General features: G+C 44.4%; 1 protein-coding gene across 1 annotated transcript; it reads right to left on the reverse strand.

Moving 5' to 3' along the window:
• Nucleotides 1-5,812: 5,812 nt before the first annotated feature.
• On the reverse strand, nucleotides 5,813-10,385 carry MTRES1 (mitochondrial transcription rescue factor 1). Its single transcript, XM_054393141.1, has 4 exons — nucleotides 10,365-10,385; nucleotides 8,204-8,627; nucleotides 7,303-7,375; nucleotides 5,813-6,262 (listed from the first exon to the last, which is right to left on the reverse strand). The coding sequence occupies exons 2-4, from the start codon at nucleotides 8,617-8,619 to the stop codon at nucleotides 6,086-6,088; spliced, it is 666 nt and encodes a 221-aa protein (XP_054249116.1). The 5' UTR covers nucleotides 8,620-8,627; nucleotides 10,365-10,385; the 3' UTR covers nucleotides 5,813-6,085.
• Nucleotides 10,386-12,792: the final 2,407 nt, after the last annotated feature.

The following is a 12,792-nucleotide window of genomic DNA, read 5'->3' on the forward strand; positions in this document are numbered from 1 at the left end:
AGAGGCGAGTCTGACTTGGAGCTGAAGAAGCTTCTAGAAGATAACAGGAGCCAGCACCTCTGTAGCCCCTCCCTCTCTACCAAATCCCCACACAAACCCAGAGGGCATGGGGGAAGGCATCAGTGATGAAGCTGTCAGTGACTCTGAGAGCATGATTGTCACTGGTGCAGATACAAGTCTTGAACCTCCATTCCTCCACTCCCCATTTCTGCAGCTTCCCTTTTTTATCACTTTCTAATAATAAAGAACTGTGGTGTTTTTTTTAAATCATTGTGCTCTTCAGGGTCAGTTCTTTGTTAGACCCTTAGGAGCAATATTGTTAGTTAATTTGGAGTTTGAAATTTAAACTGAATTTCCATTTGAAAGTGCCATGTCCATTGGAAATCCTTGGAATGTCAGACTTGGCTTCTGCAGCTTCATGTTTGTTGTTGATGATACTGAGGTACTGAAAATAGCAACACTGTGTGAAAGGCTGAGGCTGAATGGTGTCATTGGCATTGTTGACTGTTACCTAGGGTTGATTTCAAAACCCAAGAATTAACTGTTGAAGAATTGAGATGTGAGCATAGACACTGTGAATGTTTTTTTTTTCCCCTACTGACACCACAAGCCTGATCCTGCCCCGCTGAGTTCTCTTTTTGTTTGTCCAGTGTCACTGCTGGTGTGACTGAGGATGGCTCCTCTGAGTAAAGCCAGCAGGACAGACCCTATACCCCTTTGCCATCACCTGCTTGCTACTCTTGTTTCTAAAATAACAAAAGACAACAACATCATAAAGACCTGAAACCAGAGCTTAGAAAAATAACTCTTGGTCAAAATCATGATTCCAAAGGTTTCCAGTGTTCAGGTTTAATCTCTTAGACAAAAGGTATGTGCAAAGACTGGGCTTGTGATGGAGCTGAGTGTTTCAGGGTCCCTGTGGCTGAGCTGTAGCAATGTCACCCATTCTTAGTGTGGATGTTGGGGTGCAGGGCTAAGACCTCCCTCCCTTTGCCAAACTGGTTTAGTGTCATTTGTAGCTATTTGGTGACAGAACTCTGTGTGTGTAACTTCGGTTCATGCGGTCAGGTTTGCATCATGAACATGACTGAGTGTAACAAAGCCCACCCAGACCCCACTGTGAATTTGCTGTATGGCTCATCACTGGAGAGTGCTGCTTTAAAACCAGATTCCCTCTTTTTCTTTGTTTTTTTTCTTTCATTTTAATACTGATTGAAGTGGTGTGAGAGAGTCAAATGTGGATTTTTAGGACAGTGCTCACTTACTGACCTTCACTGGAACACCTTGGAGCAATTGCTGATGTTCTCTGTGGTCCTTTTGTTGTTGTTGTTGTTTACTTAGATGGGTCATAGTATCAAATTTTAAGTCAGTTCCAGTGTAATTTTCTATTTTAGCATTTGTAAGAAAGTACAAAATACTTGATATTTTTACTTCAGATGTTTAGAATTTATTCTTAGAGTCCTATTGATCCCTTCCTTTTGAAAGCAAAACATTTGGGGTTTGGTTGGTTGGGGTTTTTTTCCGATGGCAAGAACTAGTAAAAGTATTAGGTTAAATTGGGAGTGATTCCTACTAGATGGTAGCATTTGCTCTTTATCCCCCCCTACCTGCTAGCAACATCCTCAAAGAATGTATGAAGAAAGGAATGAATGTACTAAAAGAACACACTGAGAACTGTTTAGATCCAGTTAAATGTTTCCTCTTGGTTTAAACAGTAGCAGACCATGCACAGAATGGATTAGCAGAGCAAATGCAGCTAAGAATAAAACAGAACAACATTTTACCAAAGACAGAAAAAAAATAGCAAACAAAACCCTGATACCACAATGTCTGCATCTTCATTCCAGGGCATAAAGGTAGCAACTTGAATGTATCAGAAACCCAAGACTTTCTCTTGCAGTTGTCTGCTACCCAGCACTTCTGTGATTTATTTTATTTTATTTTAATTTTTTTACATGCACTTTGATGTGAGATAGAAAACAAGAGAAAAATATTAACAGCTGCTTAAACTGGTGGTGGTGGATGGCTGGCCAGAAGGTAAGAAATGCAGTTCTGCTTTCTTATCTTACAGCCATGCATGTTTCACCTCTTGGTGATGTTCAAGTTTCCAGAAGAACTGGGTCTCTGGTGAACTTTTCTACACCTGACAGATGTTACTAACTAGCATCCAATTTGAGACATTCTCCAGATGTTGACAATGAGTCCAAAACTCAGTTTTCTCATATTTTATCTACAAAGGAGTGAAAGAAACAAATTTCACCTTTTAAAATCCTCTTTGGTTTTTTGTTGTTTTATTTTTTTAAGTGGGTATAGAAAGGTTTTCATTGGTTTTTCCTCTTCTAATTGCTGCATACATTCCTTTTATCTCACTCTTCACAGCCCTTTGGTGATTCATTTGATTGTATGTTTGAGAACTGATCTCAAGGCAATGCAGACATATGACTGGTGACACAGTTCACTGATGAGAGCTCTTGCAGTGCATCTCAAGTACAGCCACTTCATCCAGTTGGTCAGTCTTGTAAATATATTAAAGGTATATTATTTTCATACAAGAGGAATGTTGTCTGGTGATTGCTTGAGCACAAACAGGGATTTTTTTTTTCCTGTGAAGTCTGTTACTGAGGTCTGAGCTGCACAGTGCACAGATGAAGATATCCTGCTTGGCTGCAGCCATTTAAGCAGGTTTATTTTTTTCTGTTTTTCAGACTTGTTGGTTAAAAGAATAAATTTGTCCTTTTGAAAGTGAGGCTATGATAGGAAGATTGCTAGATGGGGAAGTGCTTGGAGCACCTGTAGCTATGCACACAGTGACTTCCCTGTGGATCAACATTCTACCTACTGAACCCTGTTAAGGTGAATATCAAGTTTTATTTACTTCTCACAACTGGCATGTATCAGCTTGGAGGAGCGTTGAATGGCCCCTTCTAGCAGCCTTCTAAAAGAAACAGTGCAGTGTGTCCTAACTGTGTTTGTGGTTTACCCATATTAAAAACTCCCTTAGAAGCTGCTGGAGATGTAAACCAGAAGATCAAAAGGGAGATGGATCCTTATGTTAACTGCCTTCAGCTGGCAGGCTCAACAACAAGATGACAAAAGAGAGACATTTTTACTTGAAGTCAACCACTTTGTTATGCTGATGCATTACACCACCAAAGCGTTTCATGTTGCAGGAAGTATTTGTGGCTGGTTTTTTTCTTCTCTTCAGACTGCCTACAGTTTAGGTACATGTATTTAAATCTCTTATTTACCTCTTTTCAGTCATTGTCTGATTATTTCTATCACTTTACAGCAGTGAGGATTGTATCCTTGACACTCTACAAAGGCACACCAGGTCTAATTCGTGCTGGAAGGGGTTAACATGAATTCTACAGCCCCAGGAAGCACAGGAGATAATCTGCAGGGTTTATTCATAATTTATTTTGATTCAGACTTTGTTTCTCTCATTAAAGGGACGTGAAACAGATCAAAAATTCAAGATCTTAACCTTGTCTGTACTGAGGATGGGGCATATATTGACAAGTGTTCTGATTTAACCATGCACAGCTAAGTTGATTGCACCTCAAACTTTGGGGAGTGGCAGGTTCAAGCCTATAATTTTTCTGAGTAAATGAAGCAAACTTCTTCAGGGGCACTGCCAGCATTTCTTCACTTCCTCAGTCTGACTTCTTTGCTGAATTTTCCCATTGTTACTGCCACTCAGCACCAGCAGAGTTATGGGTTTTCCCTCAGGAACATTCTGAGAGCATCTTTTTAAATGTGCTTGAAGTTGTGTAAGATGAATACAAGTGATGGTTTAGTTCCCTCTGTTAATTCTCTCTGACAATTGTCTTTGCTAAGACAGAAAAGGAAAGAAATCTCCATTTGTTTGTCTTCATTCTTCCCCACCTCCTTCTTGTCCTACTAAATACTTAGATAAATTTCTAGTAGTAACAGTGCTGTCAAAATCCTTTTTACTCCTGTGTTAGAAGTCATTCATCTCAGCTTCTCACTGGTAGTGATAATCTTAATTTCTTACAGCAGTTTGTGACAAGATACACAATAATCATGATTAGCTATGTCACTGCTCACACAAATCCTGCCCTGAGAGGTGATGTCTCCTGCAGCAGAGCACTGGTGGAAGGAGCTGCCCTGGGTTGGCCAGTCCCAGTGGTGGAAGCAGATGACTCAAAGTCAAACCTCCATCATCTTCACACTTTCCTCATACCCCATCTGACTGGCAGGAGATTAGCCCTTACACTATTATTATATTTGCCCAGCATCATTCTTTTAAATTTTGGTGGGTTTTTAGGTGGCCACAAAAGCCTGTTCCATGGGCAGCCCACCTGCTTACTCCAGCTCCTGATCTGTTCCGTGATGGGGCTGTGGTCCCCACTGAAAATTTTTCTTTCATTAACAATTCAGAAAGAACTTTTAATTCTCACGGGAAGGGAAGAGCTGCAATAGCAGGGAAATTAAGCTGTTCTGGAGAATACAACATGTTCTCTTCCCACTTCTTCCCCCTCCAAAGACAAACCAGAATAGAAGAAACCTGTTTCCTTGGCTTGGTGTGGTTTGGAGGTCCAATCACACTAAAATTTGTGTTAGTAGATGGAAATAAATTGTGATCACTGAAGACTGGAGGAAGATCAGGTAGTTGGTATCTACGCACACACAGATGTGATCATTCCCAATTCCCTTCACAAATCTCATTATGGCAGAACAACAGTTTGTCATTGTTCCCAGAGGCATTCTGTAGTCTTGTGTGTTAGTGTTCACCTCACTTCTTTGGAAGGCAAAACATTCCTTTAATTGGTAGAAACCCCATCCCTGGAACCATTTCAGGTCAGGTTGGTTGGGGCTCTGAGCAACCTGATCTAGCTGCAGATGTCCGTGCTCCCTGCAAGGCGGTTGGACTACATGACCTTTAAAGGTCCCTTCCAAACCATTCTGTGATTCATGTACCACTTTGGTTAGCTCATAAGGAAATCTGTTAGCAAGGGCTACAAATCTTTCCTGTGAAAAGAAAATCCCAAGGTACCTGTGAGCAGTAGGACTTGAGTCACTCGGTGGGATCACCTCCTACGTTTGTCTGTGAAACCTAGGGGCTCAGCTTTATGTTGCGTAATGCTGTCCCTTGTCTCTTGCTCCCTTTTCCAGGAAATAAAACACATACACCAAAATAAAACTCCTGTCTGCACCCCACTTCATCCAACAAGTTGCCTGTGTTGAGAGAAGCATATGTTCAAAGTTACAAATGTGAGTGGTTGCTCCTGAGATGTGTCCTAAGTGACAATTTCTTGCTGCAGCAGTACAGACAAGTGCTTTCATCCCAGTCTGGTCTGACCTTTGCTCAGATCTTCACACCATCCAAGCACTGAAAATTCTCTTAAATGTTCCACTGAAATGAATGTGACAAACTGAGCTTTCCTTTTCCTCTGCAGTTACCCCAGCAGTAAAAATCAGCAGTGCTGCACACACCCCCTCAAGGCTCTGCCTTCCCCCTGAGAGCAGAGCATGGCTGCCATTGACTCCTTCTATCACTGGGAGGTTTCCTGCTCACAAACAGGCAGCTGCAATCAATATCCTTCTGCACTGGTGGTACAGCAGCAGGGTAGATGAGCAGGGAGCTGGGACTGGTAACCAAGGTCAAAGCAATCATGTAAAAGGCAACAATTTCACATAACTGGGTTTTTTTTTTAATCACTATTACCCTTAACTACTCCTCAAATCTAGAGATAAAACCAAGCAAGCAGTTCTGCTTGTTGTGGTGTCAGCTGTAATGTAATCTTTCTGATCAACAGAATTAGATAGCAGTTAAACAGTGATCCAATGAGTCTTTATTGGTTCATTATTTATAACACCTGTAAGGAAACTGCCTGGAAGTGGCAGGGTTGTTGGATCTTGTACACCCACAGTACCATGAAACAAAACCAACAGCAAGAAAAAAAAAAGGTAACAGGCTTATGGCATGAACCTTGAGGTACACAGCAGAGGGAAGTGACATTCTGACAGGAGCCCTTAAAAAAGGGTACAGTAATTTTGTTGAACCAAAACTGGTACTTAACAACAAGTCCAAGAATCTGCTGCTGCCACACACAACTCCCTGTTACTTCAGCACGTCCTGCTTGGGCACTTTGAGGCTTTTCCAGCGCCTCACAATTACTTTGTATTTTTCACTTTCGGTTTTGTTAGATACTTTTTTTAAGACCACCCTCATCACTACGGCAGTTCCTGTTTCTTTATCCTCACCGACTAAGAGATCCAGCGTGTCACCAACTTTCACCTGGAAACAGAAAGAGAACATGTGAGTAAAATAAACATTCCCTGGGGAAAACAAATCCTCACAGTTTATGTTTAATTAAACAAATCCCAGTTTATGTTTAGTTAAACAAATCACCACAGTTTATGTTTTAAATTTGTTCCTTTCCTTCCATTTAATACTCTGAAGTGAGGAAGGCAGGCAATAGCAGACCCAATATAGATCCTCCAGCTATCACCTTCTAGGAAAGCCCTGGCAATAAACAATTAAATGTCTCATGACCTTCTCTTGCCAAGAGCTTTGCCCTTCCTGTTTCACAGCTGACACCTACCTCTGAAAAAGGTGTCATGTGGTTTGTTTTCCTGAAGGCTGTTTCCTGCCAATCTGTATCAGCACAGAAACACAACAGCAAAATGTAAGGTTCTCCCTCTTGCCTTTAAAACAGTGTTCTGAAGAGCAGAGTGCTGCTCAACTGCTTGTGCTCCTTTCAGAGGTCACACAAGCAGTATGCCTCTCGGAAACAACCTTTAACTTTAGGGCATCAGGACTTAAACCTTCTCTTCTTACTGCCCTTGAGGACAGTAACACAGAAGTATGTTTGCCACCATTTTGGTGATCCCTGTTGTGAAAGACTGTGGCCTGCAAGCCTCTTCTCCCAGCTGTGTCCTGTGTGCTGTACTGCAGACACAAGGACCTTTCCTGAGCTACCCCAGCTTCAATCCCTTTCTATTATCAAACTGTCTCTTTAATCATGTGCTTGCTCCACCAGTATCTCAGGTCTAATCATTCCTGCTCCACCCCTCTTGCACCTATCATCACTTCCTTCAGCAACTTACAAAGTGCTGCCCTCTGTCTTCTGACTTTCAGCCTTAGATTTTACCTTTTAACGGCCCAAGTCTTTGTGCCTTAGGGAATAAAGTCTTAGACAGGGAATCACAGCCAAAGCTGGAAGTGGTGTTAGCAGTGCTATTCATTCCCATTTGCAGAGCAGTTTAGAGGGAGAAGAGGGTCATGCCTTATTTTCTTGCATTGTATGAAAAGATTTAAATTGTAAAGAGTCTTACAGTTCTACTTTTCTTCCACAGCTTTTCTCCATTCAGCCTGAGTTCATTATTGTAGAATGCATCTTCTACTTTACTGAAGAAAAACAAGGTGTTATTGCATTTACAGTGTGCAGCAGACCACCTGGCAATTGTTTCTCTGCAGACACACAAGAACACCATTCATGTCCAAGGCACATTTTCACCACTCTCATTTGCACATAAAGGATACCTTTATGTAAGGTCAGGACAGACTTCAACTGGCAGAAAAAGTCTTTTACAGATACTAAATGAAATAACAAAAGTACAGCTGCTCCATGCCACACCTGCAAGCCACAAAAAGCTGTTGCTAAAGACCCCTCTCCTGAATATCCAACAAATCAATGTCCCCTTTCCTGCACCAGCCAGTTTAGTGATTTGAAAGTGATTTATACAAATACTCTACAACACTGCAATATAAGGCTTCTGTAGATTGCTTTAGAGCAAACATTGTGATGTATTTACAGGCTGCAAATTCACCTGCTTGAGCTGCTGCACTAGGTTTATAATTGCCATCACCCATTTCTGTAGTGCATTATTTTGCTCCCTCAAGCTCTAATTAGATCTTTTGTCTTACTTTGCACAGTATTTTGTATTTTCTTCATTTTAAATAAACAGTAACTCACAGAAAATGCCTCCTTAGTTATCTTAGGAATGCTGCAGGCAGTGGAAAGCAGAGAACAGGCTGTTTCAAGGGAGGTAAGGTGAAACGAGTCAAGAACACCCATACATCCAAAATGTATTTTTAGACAAGCAAAACAGCTATACCAAAGAAAAACCCAAACCAACTAAATATTGAGTTATTGCAGCAATAAGAGGGTATCAAAACTCAAATTTGAGATGCATGACATCTTTCTCATCAGCAGGTTGTTTCTTCCATACTTACTTTCTGGCAATGTCTAGCCCAGCCTTCATGATCACATCATAGCGAAGAGACTGCACTATTTTTTCAAGATCTTTGTAATCTTTTACTACATTGGGGTCATTTTCAAATTCATCTTCCAAATCACTTTCCTCTTCATCCTCTTCTTCCTGTACAGTTTGTCTGCTCTTATTAGAGCTTTTGTTACTTTTATTCCGCCGGGAAAGCACTGAGATGTACTCTGGAGAGAGTTTTAGTGTGCAGAGTTTTACTGGGAAGAAGCTGAAACATCTTTTGTAGTTTACTGTGCTTGCTGGGCAGCTACAGAATAAGCTTCTCTTCCAAGAGGGATACAGTTTGTTAGAGGGGAGTTTCTCCCACAGTCCAAACCAGACATTTAGTTTTCTGAAAGCAGTGATGGGGAGTCTGAAGCCAGTCATAGCATACCCTAAAACAAAACATTCATACGTGAAAATGAGCAACAGCTTTGATTATTGGAAGGATTTCTCCAGGTACTGCATAATAGTTACTACAAAAAGATGATTATCTTGCTCCCCATGGAGTGATGCATCATGTAAAACCTCAAGGCTACACCAGCTTTATGAGCTGCCTTTCTCATACACTGGCCACCACACAGAACTAAAACACCAGATGAAAAACAAACACTAAATCCCCCAGTGGAATACTCCGTTTATAATTCCTTTTCCGGTGTTTAATATGAAATGTCTGAACACATTTGTAGCATTTTCTTCCCTACCTCAGAAATACAATCCACAAAAGAAACAGAAATGAAGTTAACTGTGTCATAAGAAGCATGGGAAGACCTACAGCCATCACGACCCATTCTCAATGAAGGCAACTTGTTCAATGCTGCAAGCAAGGAAACCCAGAAGACTCTACAGCTGCTTAACTTCATTTTCTGTTTGGATCACAACACTCCTACATGGCAAAATGCTGCACAGTGTTCCCTCATTTCTCCAGATGGGAATTAGTATCGTGGTAGAGTTCAGGAGAAACAGCACTGTCTATGCAACAGGACTGACTCCAGCAAGAAGAGTCTGCTGTGCAAGCTTCCCAGTACTGCTCCTTTTTGCAGCCATCTCTGACCTGGGACAAGTAGGTGTAAACATCCCCAAAACCCCAAATATCCTTCAACAGTCTTAGAAAATTATTTTAGGTCGTTCCTAGCTAGGTGGAGCACTGGTCTGTATTATGGCCTTGTACAGAAACACGTTTCTTCAGGAGACCGGACTGTGTTTTCCCCACATTCCAATGAACTCTGCCCAAATCTGAACCAGGTAGGGGTTTTGTGGTTGGGAAAAGGCCCTGATCAATGAGGGCACTTAAATGAGGCCAAATCAAAATAACCTCACCTGCCATGGCTTTTCTGAGTTTAAACATGTGGACTTAAAATACATGACAGAGAGTTTAAAATCTGGCATGTGCCATCCTCACAGCAAACTCACAGCTCTCCTCAGTTTGGGGAAAGATTGAATCCCCATCCCTGGAGGTGATGTGGTGCTGTGGACCACGGTTTAGCACCACACTTGGCAGTCAGAGAATGGCTCGACCAGATGATCTGGAAGGTCTTTTCCAAACGAAATGATTCTATGATTCTATAAATTCCCAAAACAGTTATTTGAACGTGTAAACAATTATTACTGCTCATTTTCAGTGCTTGATCTTACTGAGTTCCCCGTTCACCCGCGGGTGCCACTGGTGGCTCAGACAGTCCCAAATACGAAGGGAAACCTCAGCGCGGACAGACAGACACCCACCCACCGCCCGCCCGCGCCGGGGGACGCAAGGCCGATGGTAAAGGCTCAAACCGCAGGCAGCCAAGGCAGGGCCACCATCTACGGCGTGCACCGGGGGCCCACTGGCACCCCCGCGCCCCGGGGCCGGGTCCCTGAGCCGCCGTTAGGCCCCCGGTGGCGTAGTCCGCCCCGAGTCAGCCGTGGCGGGAAGCCTCGGCTCCACTGGCCGCTAGCTCCAGCAGAGGCCGCGGCGAGCAGGCCTGGCCACCGGGGGAACCACGCCGGCTCCCGCAGGCTCCCGGCCCCCCGACCTTGAGGCCTCGGCGGATCCGCCGCTGCCTCGCGCCGCCCCGCCCCGCCCCGCCCCTGCCGGAGCGGAGTCCCAGCGGGGCTCGGGGTGCAGCGAGACGCGGCCGAGGTGCGGTTACCTGGGTCCTGCCGGCGCCTCGGGCCCGGGCCTGCCGCCGCGCCGCTGCTTGTAGGCCGTAGGCGGAGCCGCCTCAGCTCGGTCTCGGCGCCCTCTGCCGGGGCCGGGGCCCAGCGGACCGGCTGCGGGAGGTGGGTGCGGCAGGCGGGAAGCGCAGGAGCCTTTGCCCTTCAGCCGTGCCCGCCAGTGCGGGGGGGCGAACAGAGGGCGACAGGCAGGCAGCAGGGTGGCGGCTGATGGGGGTGTCCTGATGCGGGTGTCCTGATGTGCGTGTAGTAGACAAAAAATGACCACTCCAATTTTATGTGGTTAAATTTAAAGTTTTATTTGGTAAGTGAGCAAAAACAGCGCTGGGCAGCCGGGGGAATCTCCTGTTCCTCCACGGCTCACAACTGACAGTATCGTATAGACTCCTTTTATAGGGTAGGAGTTCAGCATCATCTCAGTCTCTTTGCATTGTTTCAGTTCCTTATCTCTTGTTCTGCATACTCGGAGCCAGTTTATCATTCTGCATATGCGTAGATATCCAGCAAGGAGTCGTGGATCCGGCTTAGGAATGTTAGAATACAGGACTTTGACAGATACACAAAGCTGCCTATGATACACAAGGCTGTCTGTTGTAGTTTAGTTACAAGTCTTGGCAAATAAGCAAAGCAACCTACATTCCACTATTAAGCTATTATAAAAGATAATTATTAATCTAACATCATTTAAACTTAACATCATATGATTAACAGATAATTCCATTTCTATTTATTACAAAGACTTCGGATTAGATACGTATTTTATGGGTAAGAAATATGTAGAAAACAATTATTGTTGTGATAGAGTAGGTGGTTCATTACATTTTAAAGTCAAGGAATTTGAAACTCTCCACTAGCTACGGCACAGCAGATTTGTCCAGGCCAGTGAAACTCTTCTCCTTGCCATGAGGAGGGAAGCAATGTATATGATAGACATTATGTAACAGCTACATATTTAGTATCCACTCCTTAAATCTTGTTTTTCATATTTCAGTGGCTTTTTAGACATCCCAGCTCAGCTGCTTTCATTATTGCTGTGATTTGAACTTGAGCTTTTTGTCTGTCTGATACAGGAACTAGTTGAAGTGCCGAACAACCCAAATTCAGAGACCTGATGTCTGAACCCCACAGTTAAACACTCATTGCCCCAGATTTCCTGCTCCTTTAACACTGGCTGCAGGATTTAGCAGATAGGATGAGGAACTCTTTGTCAGAGCACTAACAAAATCCACAAATCCAATCTGCCCAATCTGGAGACTCCCTAGCTGTATTCACAGCCCATATCAACCTCCCAGGGCCTTCAGAGTCAGGTCTACAGCTCCCCCACAGCCCTGCCCTGGCCTGGGCGTTGTCTCATCAGCAGAGGTCTGAATAGAGGAGACAAGGTGTGAAACGTTCTATCCCTGCCCCGATGACAGCAATAGTCACCTATTGTCACTGGTCCCATAGGTATTTACGGGTGTGGGGAGAAGCCCTCTGGTATTTGGAAAGGTGATAAGGGGGGTATTGCACATTTTGGCTTGAACAGATTGTCTAGGAAAGGGTAAGCAGAGAACAGTCAGGGTCCTGACATATGATTAACAAATAATTTCATTTTTATTTATTACATGCGAGTGTCCTGATGTGCGTGTCCTGATGTGGGTGTCCTGATGTGCATATCCTGATGTGGGTGTCCTGATGTGCATGTCCTCATGGGGGTGTCCTGATGTGGGTGTCCTGATGTGGGTGTCCTGATGTGGGTGTCCTGATGCGGGTGTCCTGATGTGCGTGTCCTGATGTGCGTGTCCTGATGTGCGTGTCCTGATGTGCGTGTCCTGATGTGCGTGTCCTGATGTGGTGTCCTGATGGGTGTCCTGATGCAGGTGTCCTGATGTGCGTGTCCTGATGTGTGTGTCCTGATGTGGGTGTCCTGATGCGGGTGTCCTGATGCGGGTGTCCTGATGTGGGTGTCCTGATGTGCGTGTCCTGATGCGCGTGTCCTGATGCGCGTGTCCTGATGCGCGTGTCCTGATGTGCGTGTCCTGATGTGGGTGTGCTGATGTGCGTGTCCTGATGTGCGTGTCCTGATGCGGGTGTCCTGATGTAGGTGTCCTGATGTGGTGTCCTGATGTGGTGTCCTGATATGGTGTCCTGATGCGGGTGTCCTGATGTGCGTGTCCTGATGTGTGTGTCCTGATGTGGGTGTCCTGATGTGGTGTCCTGATGCGGGTGTCCTGATGTGCGTGTCCTGATGTGCGTGTCCTGATGTGCGTGTCCTGATGCGGTGTCCTGATGTGCGTGTCCTGATGCGGGTGTCCTGATGTGGGTGTCCTGATGTGGGTGTCCTGATGCGGGTGTCCTGATGCGGGTGTCCTGATGTGGGTGTCCTGATGTGGGTGTCCTGATGTGCGTGTCCTGATGCGGGTG

Source organism: Indicator indicator, chromosome 27, assembly GCF_027791375.1.
Source record: "Indicator indicator isolate 239-I01 chromosome 27, UM_Iind_1.1, whole genome shotgun sequence".
Classification (NCBI taxonomy): Eukaryota; Metazoa; Chordata; class Aves; order Piciformes; family Indicatoridae; genus Indicator; species Indicator indicator.